We start from the raw sequence: 18468 nt of genomic DNA, 5'->3' as shown, positions 1-18468 counted from the left end.
ATTTGGCTAGAAGCAGCAATGGAGTTCGCACGTAATTCCGTAATTCAGTAGGCTATAATGATAATTTTATTTAAGGATAATCGAAGGTAGGAAACGGCTGCCGCAGCTTGATGTTCGTCACCATGGGACGGAACTTGTCGCTGAGGCCGCGGAGGAGCGTGAGGACGAGGGTGCGTTCGGCCAACCGGGTCGCCGAAGTCACGTAGAGCGGCGGCCATCGTCTCGAGCTTGCGGCAGAAGTCCGTGATCGACGATGACCCTTGCTTGACGGTGCGGAACTCCGCGGACAGCAGCAGGGCGCGCGACTCGCGCTGTCCGAGGAATTCGTCCTCGAGGTGCACCCAAGCGACGCGGGCGTTCGGCTCCTTCAACATCGTTGACTGCTGCAAGTCGGGGTGGATCGTGCCGTAGATCCACGTGAGGACGATGCAGTCCATCTGCACCCAAGCTGGCCGGTCGTCGTTGACCACGTCCTTGAGAACGTGATCGGTGAGGGCATACTTGCCCAAGACGACGAGGAAGAGGACGCGCCAGTGGGTGTAGTTGTTGGAGGCGCGGTCGAGGATCACAGGGACGAGCACCTTGATGTTGAGGACGGCGATGGCGGCAGCGTGGTCGGCCTCATACTTGTCGAGGGCGGCGGTGCGGGCGGCGGCGGCCTGCTCGCGCGCGACGCGCGCCCAGCGGCGGATCCAGCCGCTCGATCTTAAGTCTCAGCCCCCTATTCAGACCCGGCGTCGGAGCTCCTCGGGTAGACGTACGAACGAGCCAGCCTCGATCTGGCTTGATGTAGATCACGTGCAGTTGTGCCTGGCGAAGATCCCGTGCAACAGCTTGGTGACGTAGACGTACAGCACGCAGCGGATCCCTGGCGAAGAAGTGCTGCTCGTCCTGGCGGCGGACGGATTGCGCGATGGAGACGCGCGTGCCGTCGGGAGTCCTCGCTGCTGTACGCGAGTCGCGTGACGGTTCAGACCCCGCGAGCGATCGGAGTCCTCGCGTCTGCACACGGACGTAGCTCGCGCGATGACGGGGCCGACCGCGCGATGCGCTGCGGTGGCGGGATGGGATCGCGGCGCGCTGGCGAGGAGCGAGGGCGCGCGCGTCAGCGAGGGATATGGCCGGCGAGTGGTAGGCACCCAGCGACGGCGGTGAGCAGCCGGCCGGTCGACCGTGAGGATCGGCGGCGGCGCAATTTAGGGTTAGCGGAAGCGAGAGGCCGTGGAAGCGAACCGTCTCATGATACCATGAAAGAGTATGATTAGGGGAATACTCAATATATTACTCAGGCATAGTCAGTGTACATATATAGGCTAAGTGGGGAGTCATGGTAAACAGGCCCACGAGCCCAATTACATTCCAACAATCGAAAATAAGCCCTCGCTGTATAGTTTTTTTTAACCGCTCCCAAAATAAATTCGCAAAACTAACAATTTTAGTCACGCCAGCACGTCTGGCCCAACAATCTTACTATGGTGTCCTCGACGAACATCTGGCAAGACAGGTGGACACCGAATTACCGATGCACTTTGACGCTAAGGCCTTGTTTAGTTGGGCACCAAGTTGGCGCCGGCCGAATTTGCCACGCACTGTAGGTACAGTAACTTATTTGTTTTTATTTGGTAATAATTGTCCAAACATTGACTAATTAGGCTTAAAACGTTCGTCTCGCAAAGTACAACCAAACTGTGCAATTAGTTTTTAATTTCGTCTACATTTAGTACTCCATGCATGTACCGCAAATTTAATGTGACGGGGAATCTTCTTTTTGCATAGTATCAAATTCTGGAATTTGGAGGAACTAAACACCCCCTAAGCCACTCACAACCAGGGATGGACACGAGGTGACTATGGTGTGTATTCTGTAAAGTCGGCGTACCGGAAGCTTACGTCAGCACACCAGCAACAAACACCGGAGAGCTCGGGAGATGAGTTTTGGAAGAAGACCTGGAGGCTGAATGTACCCCCGGAAGTGAAAGTCTTTTGCTGGAGAGTTCTCCATGAATTTTTGCCGGCGAAATCAGTGTTGATCCAACTGCATTCTGTGAGATATGTGGAGCTGACAGCACGCGAATCCATTCGGCATGTCTTATCTTGACTGAGTGCACAATGCTCTTTGCCAAGGCGGTCGTGAAGATAGACAATCAGGAGCCGGTCGGACTTTGGGCAAGAGGGGATTTTATCAACATTCTCGTCTGCCGCCAATTCTTAGGGAGATCGGTGAACTTAGCTTTGATTTTCTTCATTTTACTTTGGTGTATGAGCTATGCGAGAGCGCCGCCAAGCGCCACGGGCTCCCCTCCTCCTCCGATGCCGCCGCCGCCGTCACAGGCGAGGACCGGCTCATCCCGCTCCACGACGACGTCCTCGTCCTCATCCTCCTCAAGCTCACCACCCGCGCCGCCGCCCGGACCAGCGTCCTCTCCCACCGCTGGCGCCGCATCTGGGCTCTCCCGGTGCTCCGCTTCACTTCGCCCCCCGAGCCCCACCGGTTGCGCGACGCCCTCGACGGCCACAAGGTGCTCCTCCGCGACCTCCTCGTCGTGGCCGACGGCGCCACCGCCGAGTCTCTAGCGGTCTGGCTCCCCGCCGCCGCGCGCCGCGTCTCCGGCGACCTGACCCTTCAAACCTACGGTCCGGTGGAAGATGCCGGGGAGAGAGGCGCTTTTGAGTTCCCCTGCTTTGAGAAGGCCACCACGATCTCCTTCTTCCTGGGTTTTCAGGGCCTCGCCGTGCCTCTCACCGGTGTCTTCGCTCGCCTCACCGGGCTCCACCTGAGCCGCGTCGGGTTCCACGGCCCAGGCGAGCTAGGCGATGCCGTGTCCTCGCCACGGTGCCCGTGCTTGCAGAGGCTCACCGTTGAGGACGCCCGTGTGCTGAGGGATCTCGCCATACATTCGGAGTCTATGCTGTTGATGGAACTCAGAGGCTTGCGAGCCTTGTCTCAGCTCACGGTTGTGGCGCCGGCGCTCGAGGAGTGAACTGTGGAATCTTTTCTCAAGAGTCCACCGATCGCCAACAATTCGGCCCCTCTGCTAACGAAACTTGATTGGATTGATGAATATGACCCGAGCTCTGTCCACCTAGGCAAGATGGCACATCTTCGATGGATGGGAACTCGCTATTATCTTGTTTATGGAAATGGTGGTTTCCTGCACAATCAGTCTTGTTTGAGTCTCTTGCAGCGCTTTGAGGGCATCAGAAGTCTTTTTCTAACGCTGGTGTATCTACAGGTGAGTTCTCACTTCTATTATCTGGAACCATTATGCCATCGTAGTACCATACCATGCTATGCTAGTGTATCAATCCAAGATTCCTATGTGACATGCTGACTAAGAATGGTCCTCCGCTACCACAAAATTAAAGTTTGCTCAATGCCCTCTTTTTGTAAATAAAAACTCAACTCCTAAGGCTCCAGCAGACATATAAAAGCAAGTAAATAAAGTACGTCAGGCGTATTACTTAGGAGTCTTTGTTTAGGATAAAATAAGTTGACTTGTGCATTGAACCAAATGGCTTACTTAAAAGAATGTTTCATTTCCACTATTTTGACTTTTTGTCAAATTGTCTAGAAGATGGTGATATCAGGAAACCATCATTGGTAGAAGTCATCGCATATTTTGGTTTGCTTAGGACCTCAGGTCTCTCCAACATTGCTGAGCACACTGATTAATTACTATTTTCCATTATATATGCAAGAAACATGAGAGCCAAAGTATTTTCTAGAGAACAAGTAGTCCAGTCTTTTAAGCAGCTCACAATGGCCATGCTTTGTGTAAGGAACCCAGAATGAACTTGTTAGCTTATAGCGACAGTTTTGTGCACACAATGGTCAGCTAGCAGCTTTAGGTTTCATTCCCCTTCGAACTGTCACATGTGACTCCCTTTGTTTTACTTCCTATGAAAACACACAGGTTATAATGAACTGTGACTACATGATGGAAGACATGGCAGTGCTACCAGACATTACATTTTTGTCCCTGATGGTAATGGCAAATGGACATGCCTTGGAGGCCAGCGCATTCCATGTTCTCAGATTGTGTACTGGTATAACAAGGTTGATGTTGTTGTTCGTTGCTACTAGATCAGAGTCAGAGGTAAACCTATTCTTTGTTTACCTAATATCTCTCTAGAAACAGAAAAAAAGGTAGCATTTTGGTCCCTAAAAGGCATTTTTGATGATTAATTTATGTCGAAGTATATATCGAAAGCCAAATTAATTTAAAGCATTATTATTAAACTATTTTTCAAGGTAGATCGACGCATGCTGTTTTTATGAAAAAAAAAACATGTGTTTGTATTTAGTTAGACATGGTCCCTAGGTAAACACAACACATTTTCTTACTGGAGTAAGTATTTAAGTTGCCATGGAAGTAATCGGAAGAAACCTGCATTTGTATTTTTTTTGTCAGATGTATGGTTTATTTGATATCCCAATTATAGCACTTTACTCTGTAGATTTAACTGTTGGTATACTATTTGGGCTGTAAATAGTTGCTCTCTTTCTAGTTATTGTTAGCATGTTTGAAATATATGGTTCTGGACTTATGGTGAGTCGTTGAATGACGCTAAAGCAGATCAACCTTGGTAATGTATATAAGAGTTAGAAAATAATATGGCAATGAACAGAAAGTTGAAGTAGTAATTAGCCTGAGTATTTTTTATTTTTTTAAAAGAAAAATATAAAGGTTATTGTAGGTCCATACAGGGGCTATGCACTAAGATTGATTCAAAGTCTCCTTAATTTTGGGCAGTTAATAATAGCATATTTCTGTTATTACATGGAATTCTATGTGATTTTATAAACAGAAATTATGCTCTTATGTGCTATCTTTTGTCTTGGCAGAAAATTATATTGCTGCAACTGGTTACTAGGCTGAATTATTCTGTAGTTGTTGATATCAACACATTGGCGCACCTCGAAAGTGTTCAGGAATCTGACAATTTACTCTCTCATTTTTGTCATTCAATCATCAATTAATTTTATTAAGTTGATACTTCCTGGTTTCAGGCCTAGACTGTATGCACATCTGATTGCATATGCCTTCAGCTAGTAGAGTGGGAAACAGAGGAACTCTTGTTGAATCACCTTGATGAAGTAGTAATTGGTGGATGGAGAGAAACAGAGGAACTCGAGTGAGGGATGCCTCAAGTTTTTTTTACGACAGTAGTGGGTTCAGTTATTAGGGTACAAAATCTTCCTTCCGATTATGCTTACGTATGGATCTGATAGAAGAGTTCTCTAAAATGCGTTTTTTGAACATCACCCGAATTAGCGGCCAGATCACTGGTACTGCCAAAGAATGGATTAGTACGTGGCCAATGAAGGAGCTAAAGACGTGTCCTTGGGATGGGTCCCGGTGAATCAGGGCCTTGTTTAGATGCCATCCAAATTCCAAGTTTTTTCACTCTCTCTCTATCACATTAATTTTTAGCCGCTTGTATGGAGTATTAAATGTAGGTAAAAAAAAACTAATTACACAGTTTAGTTGAAAATCACGAGATGAATCTTTTGAGTCTAGTTGGTCTACGATTGGACAATATTTGCCAAATAAGACGAAAGTGGTACTATTTATCGGGTTCAAAAAAATTTGCAAAGTGAACCAGGCCCAGGCTGATAAGTTCAAACTTCTTGTATAAAGGATTACTGCTACTACCTGCGTCTTGGTAAAGTTAACTCGCTTTTATTTATAATAACCATGCGTGGAGGGAGAGTAAAAAACAGAGGTTGCGCTGGACACTAGGCTGGACATGCAGGGCACGCGACAGAGTAGAGATCGACCAGTAGTTGCTTTGGAAATAGCACACTCAGCTCATCTCAAAATCTTCGATTCATGCATGGTCAATGTCTGGTCAAATGTCTTAGTATAGCAGATGACCGATGCCAGTGCTGCTGCTGCAACAGCGACAAACAATCAAACATGCATGCCATGGTTCATCAGAGCAGCAGCAAGGACTAATTAATAATAATCTGAAGCATGCATCATCTGTCATAGTAGTGCCAAGAACAACAGTGACAGTGACAGTGACACTGACACGGTTGGATTGTAGTTTATATCTGCAACAGGCATGACACAGAGGTCAAATTACCAGTACGACCACTGTACTAGGTACATATAAATACCTTGGCTTTGTCTTTCTTTACATGGTAAAATCTCTTTGACTCTTTCAGAAAGGATAGAGAGCAGAAGAACGTGATAAGACGAGAAACGCACAGTGCAAGTAGCTAGCTCTAGTTACTGCTGCTGCTGCTCAACTTTTGCTCTTGCTGAGACGAGAAACGCTTCGCGCATCGCCTGACACCTGGGCCGCAGCTTCTCCAGCGGCGGCAGATGACCCCTGACGGCCGGCGAGCTGAGGAATCTCCCCATCCACGCAGCCAGGGACGGCATCTTCTCCTCCGTGATCATCTTCATGCCGCCGCCGCCGCCGGTGACGATCTCCTCGTAGATCGGAATCACGTACGCCAGCGGGCCGAGCGACAGGTCGACGAACCCGACCTTCTCCCCGCCGAAGAACGGCTTCCCGCCGACGGCGAGCTCCTTCTCCAGGACCAGCAGCTGCTCTACGGCGGCTTCGTACGCTGCCTCCTGCTCCTCGCCCTCCATCGTGAACCACCTCCAGATCGGCGGCGAGAGCTGCACGCATGAAGGCACGTATGCAGAAACTGAAACTGATGAACACAGAGCTGCATGCAGATAATGAACTCCTCTTCTTCTTCCTGAGTCCTGACCTAGTCCTGCTTGAATCTGGCCCAGAAACGAGCCATGGCGCGCCGGTAGGGGTCGCGAGGGAGGATGGGGTCGCCGCGGTGGTTCCAGGCGTCGTCGATGAACTCGAGGATGACCTGCGACTCCGCGATGGGCCTGCCATGGTAGACCAGCACGGGGACCTTCTTGTGCACGGGGTTGTACGCCAGCAGCTGGGCGCTCTTGCTCCGGAGATCCTCCTCCACGTACTCGTACTCGACGCCCTTCATCGCTAGCGCCCATCTCACCTGGAGGACGTAGGGGCTTGCCCACATGCCGAGCAGCTTCACCGCCTTCTTCTCGCTCTCTGCTGCTTGTTGCTCGAGATGATGATCCATGGTGCCGTGGTGGTGTTAGCAACCCACTGGTAGAACACAATCACTGAATGGACTAACACGATCTCAGGTAACAGATACAGTAAGAGATGGAGTTTAGGGGAGTAGCAAGCAGGGGGAATGGGAGAGGCTGATGATCGGAGCAGGGGGCGGTTACAGAGGAAGAGGGAGTTGGGAAAGAGGAACAGTAACTAGAAGAAGAGAGGATGAGTTGTATTCTAAATATTCGATGCCCTGCAGAAGGTACTCCTTGTTCCTTCTGTAGATGCTCCGGACAGCCTACGTGTGGGCCCACATGGCAGCGTCCCTGACAGGTGGTGTGGTGTTTCCTGATAACTACTGATATATGAATATGATGAGCTTATCTCAGTTGGTTTAATCTGTTATTATCTTCGTTTTTATTTGTGAATATATATAAGCTACTATTTCTTTAATTTAGTTTCATGTGGTGGGGAGTAATTTCAATGGTTAGTCAGCTTTGGCGGCTTTATTTGCCATGGAATAGTCTGCATATATAACAGAGACACAGAGTATGTCGTTGTCTCATCATGGACATGACTTTTCTCTTCAGTAATTGGTATAGGTTTTGCATTGCACATTATATTGACCACGTGTCTGACCACATCATAGCTTTTTTTCAGCCATACAAACGCCAGTTATCAGTTACATATATACTCACTCTATCCACAAATATATAAAAAAGACTTATCAAATTTAATTTGTCTATTACAACATACTACGCCCGGCCGATTTGTTTTTATTTATTTATTTATGTTTCCATCATCCTCACAGTACTAATTTCGTCCCTGACGTCTGGATGCATACTTCTTGTATGCCGCCGTGTCTGATGATGATGATGATGAGCAAGAAGGCTTCATGTAAACCCCAATGGCGTCGACAAGCCAGCCGGAGCGACCCCAGAAGCCGACGATGCAGGTGCCGTCCGCCGCCGGCACGGAGAAGTAGTGCGACCCTGCGGCCACGCTGCCGTAGGGCCCGTACGTCCTGCCGGCGCTGGTGCGGAACGTCAGCGAGGTGATCACCACGCCGGGGACGTTAGCGAAGTGCCCCGTCGTCCCCTCCACTGCCGTGATGTGCTCCCCTGAACGCAGGTCGATCTGCACAGGAATTATTTGTATATATATTCACATAACTTTTGCAAACCAAGCGAAATGCATGCAAGGATCGGAAGAAAAGGTGATGGATCTGGGCGGTCGTTAGTCGTTACCTGGGTACGAACTCCTCTGGAGCCGTAGGAATCCGGGAGGCCCCACGGACCAGTCACTCGGGGCGGCGGACCCCCATAGTCGCCGGCGAGGGTGTACTCGCAGGAGAGGGAGTGGACGGCGCCGGAATGGTAGAGGATGATGCTACGAAGGCGAGGAGCGCTCGCGCCGCGCATGTAGAACGGCTGCCCGCCGGATCCACCCCACGGCCCCACGCTGATCACGCCCCTCGGCTGCAATGCAATACACCACGCCATCCATTATTATTCATATATATTCAGACTGCTAGTACTACTTTATATATAGGCCAAAATTTTGATATGGAACACTTAACAAAGATAGAATTAGCTAGTCCACGTCTCAAACATCAAAATTTGCTAGATATGATCGTGAAACCATGATCTTTTGTTATACGACACCGAAACAATATCTTTTTTCTCAAATCTAAGGAAAGAAAAGGTGGGGAAATGTTGTTTTTGCCTTTGTATTTACTTCATTATTCTGAACTCACTATTGGAAACCAGCAGCCCGAAATACACTCGGCAAAGGCTTTGCCGAGTGCCGCATTCGGCAAAAAATTAATCAGCACAGAAGCCTTTGCCGAGTGCTTTTTGTCGGGCACTCGGCAAAGCCTTTACCGTGTGCCGGAAAAGCACTCGGCAAAATAAAAATGCAAAAAAACCCAAAAATAATAGCAAATTTTTTTTTTCGGGGGAGGCCGCCATCGGCCAGCGCCTGTCCGTCCATCGAAGTCGCTGCATTTTTTGCGCAAAATTCGTGACTGTGTCTGCTGCTCTACCACTGCACTACACTATCACTTGTGTCTAGATTCCGTTATCTATCCTCATATATTATACTAAACAGAGAGTAAATTGCTTGTTTGAGGCCCTAAACGAATTCAAATTAAAAAGTGGTCAACTACAAAGTTTCATAACTTTTCGAGATCTACAATTTTCATTTAGGAAGTTTTTCCATCCGAGATCATTTGAAAAATTCGAATTTCAAATTGAAGAGATTCAAACGTAGTTTTGCATGATAAGATGATTTCAAATCAAAAAGTTGTCAGCTACATAGTTTCATAACTTTTGGAGATTTACAATTTTCATTTAGGAAGTTTTTCCATCCGAGGTCGTTTGAAAAATTCAAATTTAAAATTTTCAAATTCAAACGTCGTTTTTGCATGACAAGATGATTTCAAATCAAAATGTTGCCAACTACAAAATTTCATAACTTCTCAAGATCTACAAAGTTTATTTTGGTCATTTGTTCATCCAACATAGTGGTAGTAACATTATTCACAAATCTTATATCTCTCTTCTACTTTCATGAAACTAATATGAGAGATGAGAGAGATGTAGATTTTATGAACAACGTTATTGTCGCTTTGTCAAATGAAGAAATGACCAAAATAAACTTTGTAGATCTTGAGAAGTTATACAACTTTGTAGTTGAAAAGTTTTTCATTTGAATTCATTTAGGGCCTCAAAAATTGCTTTGAAAAAATAATTTGCCGAGGACAAAAAAAAATACACACGGCAAAATGCTTCTTTGCCGAGTGCCAAAAAAAAGGCACTCGGCAAAGACGCATTTTGCCGAGTGCCAAAAAATGGTACTCGGCAAAATACATCTTTGCCGAGTGCCAGGAAAAAGGCACTCGGCAAAGACGCATTTTGCCGAGTGCGAAAAAATGGCACTCGACAAAATATATCTTTGCCGAGTGCCTAAAAAAAACACTCGGCAAAGCCATCTTTGCCGAGTGCCAAAAAAAACACTCGGCAAAGCCGTCTAAAATACACTCGGCAAAGCTTCCGGCACTCGGCAAAGTATCGGTTTCCGGTAGTGACTGCATGACACACTAGTACTACTTTTTTTATATACACTAGTAGACAACAGACCTTCGTTTCAGCACATTAGTCCCGAGTCCAAGTTTAAAGTCCGTCGAAGGACCTTTAGTCCCGTTTGGTAATAAGTCCCGATTCGTGTAACCAACCCAGACTAAAGAGCCTTAAGGCATTAGTCCCGGTTGATAACACCAACCAGATCAATGTAGACTCTTTAGTCCCGGTTGGGTGTTACCAACCTAGACTAAAGGTCCTCTAGGGGTTAGTTCAAAAGGAAAACATCCCATCCAAAATCACATGTGTTGTGTAGGTGGGGTGGTTAGCTATAAGCGAGGCAATGCTCAATGGATGAGGTTTTGAATTGAGTTCGAGTCCCACAAATCACACATTATTTTTTTAGCCTCGCACAGACCCTTTAGTCACGGGACTATAACCCATCTATGTACTAGTGATATATGCGCTTAACTGCATGCCACCCTAATTATATATCTGGTATACAAAACCCTAGCTTGCCTAATACCTTCTCCATTTCAAACTGTAAGTCATCTTGTTTTTGTTTTTGAATAAATAGATTTTGCTATCTACATGTGTATGAAGTAAAAGCTATAAATTTGGAATATGTGTACTCACAACTACATAAACGCCAACACTGCCGGTTTTGCAGGGTAGTGGAGAAAGTGGTGGTTGAAATGGAGGTTATCATTGTCGGTTTGCATCCGACGGTGAGAATTGAAGAAAAATTATAAAAAGAGTATGCTAGAATCTGCGACCGGAACCACCGGCCAATTCCACGCCCATGCCTAGGGGTGGAGCTTCCTAAAGAGGGCCTTGCCCCCCCCCCCCCCCCCCCCCCCCCCCCCCCCCCCCCCCCCCCCCCCTATACAAACAATTTGTTAAGTACATATTTAATTCTACCATTCAGTTGACAAGAAAATGTTAATATGGCACCTATTAATGTTGATCATATTTGATTTGCCCCCTGTAAAATGGTCCAAAGTCTGCCACTGCCCATGCCTCCGTGGCTGAGCTCGCCCCTAGCTTGCCATCGAGCTCGTGCCCGTGTCCGTGTCCGCACCCACTGCCATCGAGTTTGTGCTGTCCCAAGCCACCATCGTTGAGCTGTGCCTGCATTAGGCTGCTACCATGGTGCCGTGCACCCCACGACTGTGCCAGGGAGGGGGGCACTGGCCACGCTGAGAACGTGGAGGGAGAGAGAGTCGCACGGAGGAGAACTCCAGGGGCCGTATGCCCCATGCCCTAGAATTTGCCGCCACGGGCCGCGACATGCCTAGGGTTAGACTAGGGAGTTGGAGAGAGAGAGAGAGTCACTGGGAAGGACATCTCCACGGATAGCCCAAGAGGGAGGGGAGAGAAAAAAAGGGAGGGAGATAATAGAAACATGGGAGAAACATAGGTATGTACGTGGTGCGAGGGCGGTGCAGGTGAAAAGCTCGGGGCGCTGGGGGGGGGGGGGGGGGGGTAGCATCGGCTCCTCTCTCTTGAACAGGCAATAAAGATTGTTTTCACCACCAGTTTTAGTCTAGTGATATATTATCACAAACGGTTTCAGTAAAATTGGCTGTGAAAAAATAATATTGAAAAAATATATTTCTGCAGTAGTGGCTAACAAATAATTGATCTCCATCGACTCCTATATAAACAGTCTGAAGTAATAATAATAATAATAATAATAATAGTAAAAGAAAGATTAGTACTAGAAATTAAAGCACGCATGCACGTACCGAAGTATGATTATTGTAGTGTCTCTGGGTACTTGAGGTAGCATTTGCACTGCTCTTTGTCTTTAGAACATCATTAGCCGAAGGGAGCTCAGGCTGGGCGACGTAGGGTTCCAGTGCTTCTTCACGAAGGGAGGACGACGACCTCTCAACATTAGTGCTCCATGACGCCACAACGACGGGTACTAGTTCTCTGACTCCACCACTTACCCTCCTGCTGCCCCCTCGTCGCCGTCCCAAAACATTGAGGTCCGAAAGCTCCTGAAACACAAGTACATGGCAATTGACAAACAAGCTAGTCACCTCTTTTTATGACGACGACGACGCATGGAAGCAGGGGATGGATAGAAAGATGATCTCTACCCTAGAAGAGATCGAACACAACGTATATGTAACTGATGGATGGAGATGATGCATGAACAAGCAGGTAGCTGTAGCTGGAGCTATTGTGCTATCGTCGACGATACGATCGATCGATCGATCACCTTGGTGACGGAGTCGAGGGCTCCTCGCCAGGTGAATTCGACGCCGCCGCTGTTGTCCGGCCCCCTCTCTAGCGCCCGCCCGAGCTGGATGCCCACGAGCAAGGCGCATGTGTACATGCTCAGAGGGACGACGACGAGGAGCAACACGGCCGCCCCGGAAAGCTTCGCCATTTCTCTCCCTGCCCTGCCTGAAACAACCGGCCGGGGATCGGTCGACCTGGACGACGACGACGGCAGGACGGCAGGTATATATGTGTATATGGTTGGCTAGCTAGGGCGGCGTCCTCTTATCTTAATTATTATGCATTGATCATTGATGGTATCGATTAATTACCTAGGTCGTTAATTTGATTGTCATTGTCGTCGCGTCTCTGTCAATCATCTGCCGCCTGCCGCCGGTACAGCGACATGCATTCATCGAGACATCCACATGGAAACAAGGGATAGCCCGAGTAATTAAAATAATTAAGAATATTTCACTTTGGATTCAGCAATCCGCCGTGGTCTTCAACGCTTGGCGACTAGGAAACTCCGAACGGCGACAAATGGATTCAACAGGTTAGGCAGTAGGGTTCATTGTTTCCTGCTCCATGCATTACATGGTTGGACAAATCAAGCAAATATATATACTACGGAGTAGTAGTTTATTTTTATATATACACATCAACATCCGGTGGCCGATCGCATGCATTGCATTGGCCTATACGCATGCAACGACATGTGTGCTCACCTAAGGACTTATGCTCACCCCATACGGCTGCTGATCGAGCAAATTGTTGAAGAGGCTGAGCAGCAAAATTCTACTACCGCTTAACTTGTGCTCTTTAGAAATGCTCGTTGTTCACTATTCGGTTCTCCGTACACCAACGATCCTTCTATCCCCTCTCTCTTGTTGTTGATCATCGCAGATGCCACTGGGTCTATCACAAACCTATAGTCAAATTGGTTTCGTGCCTATCTCTCCCCGTTGTTTCACTGGCAACTGATGATATCACTTCTGATGTGTTTCCCATGCCTCCTTATCTCAGGGATCCGCCCCTCTTGGTGGTCACAGGCGGTTGCTATGCTCTACGCGGTGCTCTCTTCCAGTGTTTCCCACTGCTTAATCAACCGCCACTTCTGTCATGCTGGCCTCCATGTCTACCTGCTAGTTGCCTATTTTCTCTTTTCTCTTCCCTTCTTCTCCTTGGCTCGAGAGGGGTTTGATAGTTAGGGGTTGGGTTGCTTGGAGTGGGTGGTGCTTTCACCCGCCCTCTCTATTTATTATGATTGTTGATATCTACGAGGAATGGTGACGGTGGTATGAGTGAGAGTCTGAGTCCAACATCAGATTAGGAATCTAGCAAGATTCTTTCACGCTAGGGTATGCCCTACTTGTTCTCTCCTAATTTTCAGTCTCAAACTACAAAACTTTCTTTGTTTCTTTATGAATGCTCAACCCAACCCAGTTACCCACCCACCTATACACCTGTCTTCCCTCCCCTACTACTAAAAAAAGAGTGAGAAGCTTTTGTCCACCAGTCATTCACTGCACATCCCCCCTAACCATTGATTAACCTACGCTAGCTTCAGGCTTCGATTTTTTGGAAAAAAAGCGTCTGACGTGAGCTGCCTTCGATTTCCCTCCAAAAAATGGTGTCGGAAAAATATGAACCAACCTCTAGCAAAAAGGGAATCAACCTCTCCACTCTCTCCAAAATTTTCAACAAAAAATCTGAGATCAAGTAAAAAGGAAAGCAATAATTAGTCGGTCCTCAATGGCAGACTGTCAAATATTGACATGCCTAGCGCAGAAAGATATCATGGTCCATCAAGGGTTCCTTATGTCCATACTAACCATAAATCACATAGATATTATTAAGAATTATCACAATGAAAAATCGAGCAAATAAAGCACTAATCAGTAATTATCACCATTCAGTACCTAATTGAGGGGGCGGGCTTGTATAGTGGAGAATCCAGGGGGTGAGGGCCAGCGCAAACCGCCCCCCCCCCCCCACACACACACACACATCCCTCGTTCACTACATGTATATCTAGAGTCTTGTTTAGTACCTACTTTCTCATCGTCTACAAACAGATGTGGTTCTCCTCTTTTAGGTTCAGTACTGACCCTTCTTTGCCAATGTCGTCAACAACATCATCTCTTCTCCACCCCACTAGTCGTGGCATCTTCATTTGCAAATGAAAAGTATGTGTGTGATCGAATCTACTATTTAATCATGCATGTTGTTTCAGAGACAATGTTGTTATTAGTTGTGTTGTTTAATTCTACTAGTGTATTATAGAATTAAATACTAACTAGTATGTGCATTTATTGTGATTTATGTTCTGAAATTAATCATAAACTTACCTAATTATGTAACACGATACCCGGAGGGTGTGGCTAGAGTTTTGGTGCAATCTTATCCTCGTTTGTTGAGAGAAAAAGAATGACGAAGGAGTCGCTAGCAAGTTTTTTTTCCCTCACCTCTCAGTAGGACGAAATCCAAGTGAGCTGTTTTTTTTTTCTATTTTATCTCACCTTCATGTCAGACGAAATCTGAGTCGCAACATCTCCTCTTGTTAGGACACCCTTTGTTTTGTGAGAACAAGGAACTTTTGTCTCTCTCCCTTTCCTATATCAATACATTTTTTCACTTATAATTAATGTCACACCCAGTTTTAAGAACAAAACCAGATGTACACCATATGTGTGTCCAGTAATCAATCACACACATATGACAACAAATTACATAATATCAAGTATAGTGTTTATTACATATCAAATAATAATACATACATAGAGACGAAGTAGACATCAAAGTAGCGGAAATTTAAATTCTAATCTTCAAGTGAAGCCTCCAAGAGTCACAGAGATGGTTGACTGGAGTAACATACGCCTAGCACTCCTGTCAGTCTTCTAGGAACTCCTCTATGTCTTCATCATTCTCTTGAGCGCCTTTGACTAGAGACTGGGGTGTGGGGGAAATAGCAAGGGTGAACACATGTCGTACTCAAGCGAATATAACATGGAAAAATAAAGGCTCCAAAGGCTAGACACGGTTTAATAGCAGTAAGCATTTTTAGTACATCAAGTTTTATCATTAGAACCTGAGTTGCTAAGTTATACTTAAGCTCCAATTCCCACAAGATCATGAGTAATGGCAATAATACAATAATGATTAAACATGAACATCAACATCATAGAATAACAATAAGAACCAATTATTTTGTCAATTTTCCAAGCTGCTCGTAATCGTGAGCACGACTGTTCTAACAGTTTTACACTCTGCAGATGTTGTACACTTTCACCATGAGCTATGATTTACCCTTTCATCCGAGGTGATTAGCCTCTTGACCCACTACTAAGAAGGCCGGTAGGGTTCCCTATGAAGTCTTTCAAAGGTTTGTCTAACAAGTTAGGGCCGTTAGGTTTTCAATTGGCAAGTAGATATAGGGGCCCCCTTTCGAAAGGCACACTCACGCAGAAGTACTTTTAGGAACAGAAGCCGCACTATACCCATCATGGCCAGCCCCTTTTGCACCCTTTCGGGTAACCACTAACAAGCTAGAAAATGTCCTCATACATGACTAAAGCTAGAGCCATATAGCACTCATGGTTGTACTGTAAGTCCCGGATTTTGCTCATAGATAAGTCCTTAGGAATTCCATGTTACTAAAAAGCACATTTTAAACATAATTGCATTTGTCATTAGTCAACATTAAGGAGCTTCTTCATTAAAGTAGAGCAACTAGCAAAACTACCCATATGCATAAACCCAATAGGTATCAAGGATCAAGATAACGAATACTAGAAATATCCTTAAGGGCTAATAATATTCGACACATGCAACATGAATATAGTGACTATGATTATTAGGTATCAAGGATAGCCTCATATTATACTTGTCTTCAATTGCTCAAACTTCCTCATACTTTGCTTCTAGTCATCACCTTATGATCTTCGGTGCTCACAAACAGTTCTCGTTCTACTCGTAGCAAGTACCACGCATAGGCAGACATACAAGCAACAAGTAAAAGCAACTAAGAACAGTACACCACACAAGAGTAAGCAACATAATAAAACAAGGCTAGTTCTACGGTCACGAGATCACAACAAATGTCGAGAACGGAACTATCATTAAAAGAAACAACTACAAACTTGATTTATTTTAATTGAGCAAAACCATGTAAAAATATTAGTTCAGATTAGCAAATTATAATTTACTTATAAAAACCTAGTCGAACTAGTCATATTTTATTTATGAGTGTTGCCGCATAAGTTAAACAAGTTAAACTTTAACTTTGCAAAGATAAACAACTATTCGAACTATATGTGATACGTGCTTGGGCTAAGTAAATTATAGTAAAAAAACACATTTATGTTTACAATTAATCATATTAACATTTACATATAAAGGTCATGTTCGCTTGCCTTATAATCCATACTTTTCAGCTTATTTTTTCAGGCGGAACAGTATTTTTCTCTCACAACAAATCAGTCGGAACAGTGTTTCGGCTTGTTTTTTCAGCGAAGCGAACGGGGCCAAAATATCAAAGTATAGCACCTATATTGTTTTTAATTTTAAAACAACTGACATGCATATTAATCAAATTAATATTTAAATTATAAGATTCAGAGATATTTGACATGATAAATATCGTCACTAACATGCAGTGGATCATCACAGAAAGAACTATAGCCGGATGGAACGGGTATGCAGGCTTAATGTTTTTGTATAAAGAAAGATCTTAGACCGGTTTGCAAGGATGATGAGATACAACAAAGAGTAAATAGTGAACTTGCTAAATGATCGTAGCATGGCTTGTACAGAATTGATTGGTACGTTCCATAAGTCACAAACAATAGTAAAAAGGATATGATATAGATTAGATAGGAACCTGAACACAAAGGAAACAGAATGCGTTGGCTTCCTCATGGCCGATCTGTGATAGCAGAGACTATGTGACGGTCGTGATTCGTGGTGAGCAGAGGCGATGACAAAGTGCAGAATAGCTCCGTGGAATGTGAAGCTCGATCGGCCAAATTTCTCTATGATCTGGGCTCTTTAACTTCCTCGGCTTGGGGGTGCAGCAGTCCTAGACGTGCACAGCTAGCATGCATGGCGGCTTGCATGCTCCTGCTCGGCAGGACAGATGAGAGATGATGAGTGGGGATGACCATCAGCATGGCACAGGCAATAGATGGTAGATCACCAGGCCAGGCACAGCAACGTACCGAAACTATGTATGGTCTGCATGCACTGCCAGAGATGAATTTGACGGCAACGGATTGATCTCCCCATGATGATGGCGCTCCATAAGCTTGAGAGGCGAGGGCGACGGACGCCATGTAGGCACGGCCGGCGGCGGTCGATGGTGTCTTGGTGGAAGAGCTTCACGACCCTCGGGGTTTGTCTGTCCGAAGGCGTGATGGATCGGCATCGTCGACTTCGTGAGATGAAGGTGATCAGACTTGCTGGGAGACAGATGACAGAAATCCTGGGTGGTGGCGCAAACTTGAGAACCAAGCGACGGTGACATGCGGTGGAGCTCTGATGGATGGGCACTAAACGCAGAGCTGAGATTGGTGGCGGCGGCCAAGCTCAGGCGCCTTTGGAGCTATGCTAGGGTTTGGAAACAGGATATATCTGCATCAAGGCATCACTGCCGAAAGCTTCTCGATCTGATCCTTTTATAGCGCGGCAGGTTTGGGCTCAGAGGCAGAGTTGGAGCAGTCGGCGTTTGGTGCAGCAGCATACGGGAGATGGGGAACGATTCTCCTTTCCTTCTAGCCGAGATGGATTAGGATTAAGATTCATATTTTCGGAATATTTAATTTCACGATTAAAAGTAATTCTAGAAAATCTAGAATTACTATTTCAGCCACCGCCACGCCAGATATGGCTGCTGATGTCGTCAAGGATTTCATCGACTCCTTCCGATGGCCCCTGCAGCAGCCCCTTGTCGTGTCCCCTCCTAGGGTGAGGGTGACTAGGAAGATCAACTATGATGCGGACGATGATTTCGTGCCCAAGCGCAGTGCTCGTCTAGCGGCCAAGAGTAAGTTCAGGGAGCCGAAACCAGAAGCTCAAGCGAGGAAGGTTATAA

General features: G+C 46.1%; 1 protein-coding gene and 2 pseudogenes across 1 annotated transcript; 1 reads left to right on the top strand and 2 right to left on the bottom strand.

Annotated features, from left to right (window-relative positions):
* Positions 1–600: 600 nt before the first annotated feature.
* LOC136479286 (putative F-box/FBD/LRR-repeat protein At4g03220) lies at positions 601–5054 on the top strand (annotated as a pseudogene).
* Positions 5055–5706: 652 nt separating this feature from the next.
* LOC136479285 (glutathione transferase GST 23-like) lies at positions 5707–7388 on the bottom strand (annotated as a pseudogene).
* A 322-nt stretch (positions 7389–7710) lies between these two features.
* LOC136481396 (uncharacterized) lies at positions 7711–12572 on the bottom strand. The gene is made up of 4 exons (XM_066478750.1): positions 12376–12572; positions 11894–12151; positions 8313–8543; positions 7711–8202 (listed from the first exon to the last, which is right to left on the bottom strand). The coding sequence occupies exons 1-4, from the start codon at positions 12544–12546 to the stop codon at positions 7879–7881; spliced, it is 984 nt and encodes a 327-aa protein (XP_066334847.1). The 5' UTR covers positions 12547–12572; the 3' UTR covers positions 7711–7878.
* Between the last annotated feature and the right edge of the window lie 5896 nt (positions 12573–18468).

Source organism: Miscanthus floridulus, chromosome 9 (assembly GCF_019320115.1).
Source record: "Miscanthus floridulus cultivar M001 chromosome 9, ASM1932011v1, whole genome shotgun sequence".
NCBI lineage: Eukaryota > Viridiplantae > Streptophyta > Magnoliopsida > Poales > Poaceae > Miscanthus > Miscanthus floridulus.
This window is presented reverse-complemented; position numbering and strand designations above follow the sequence as displayed.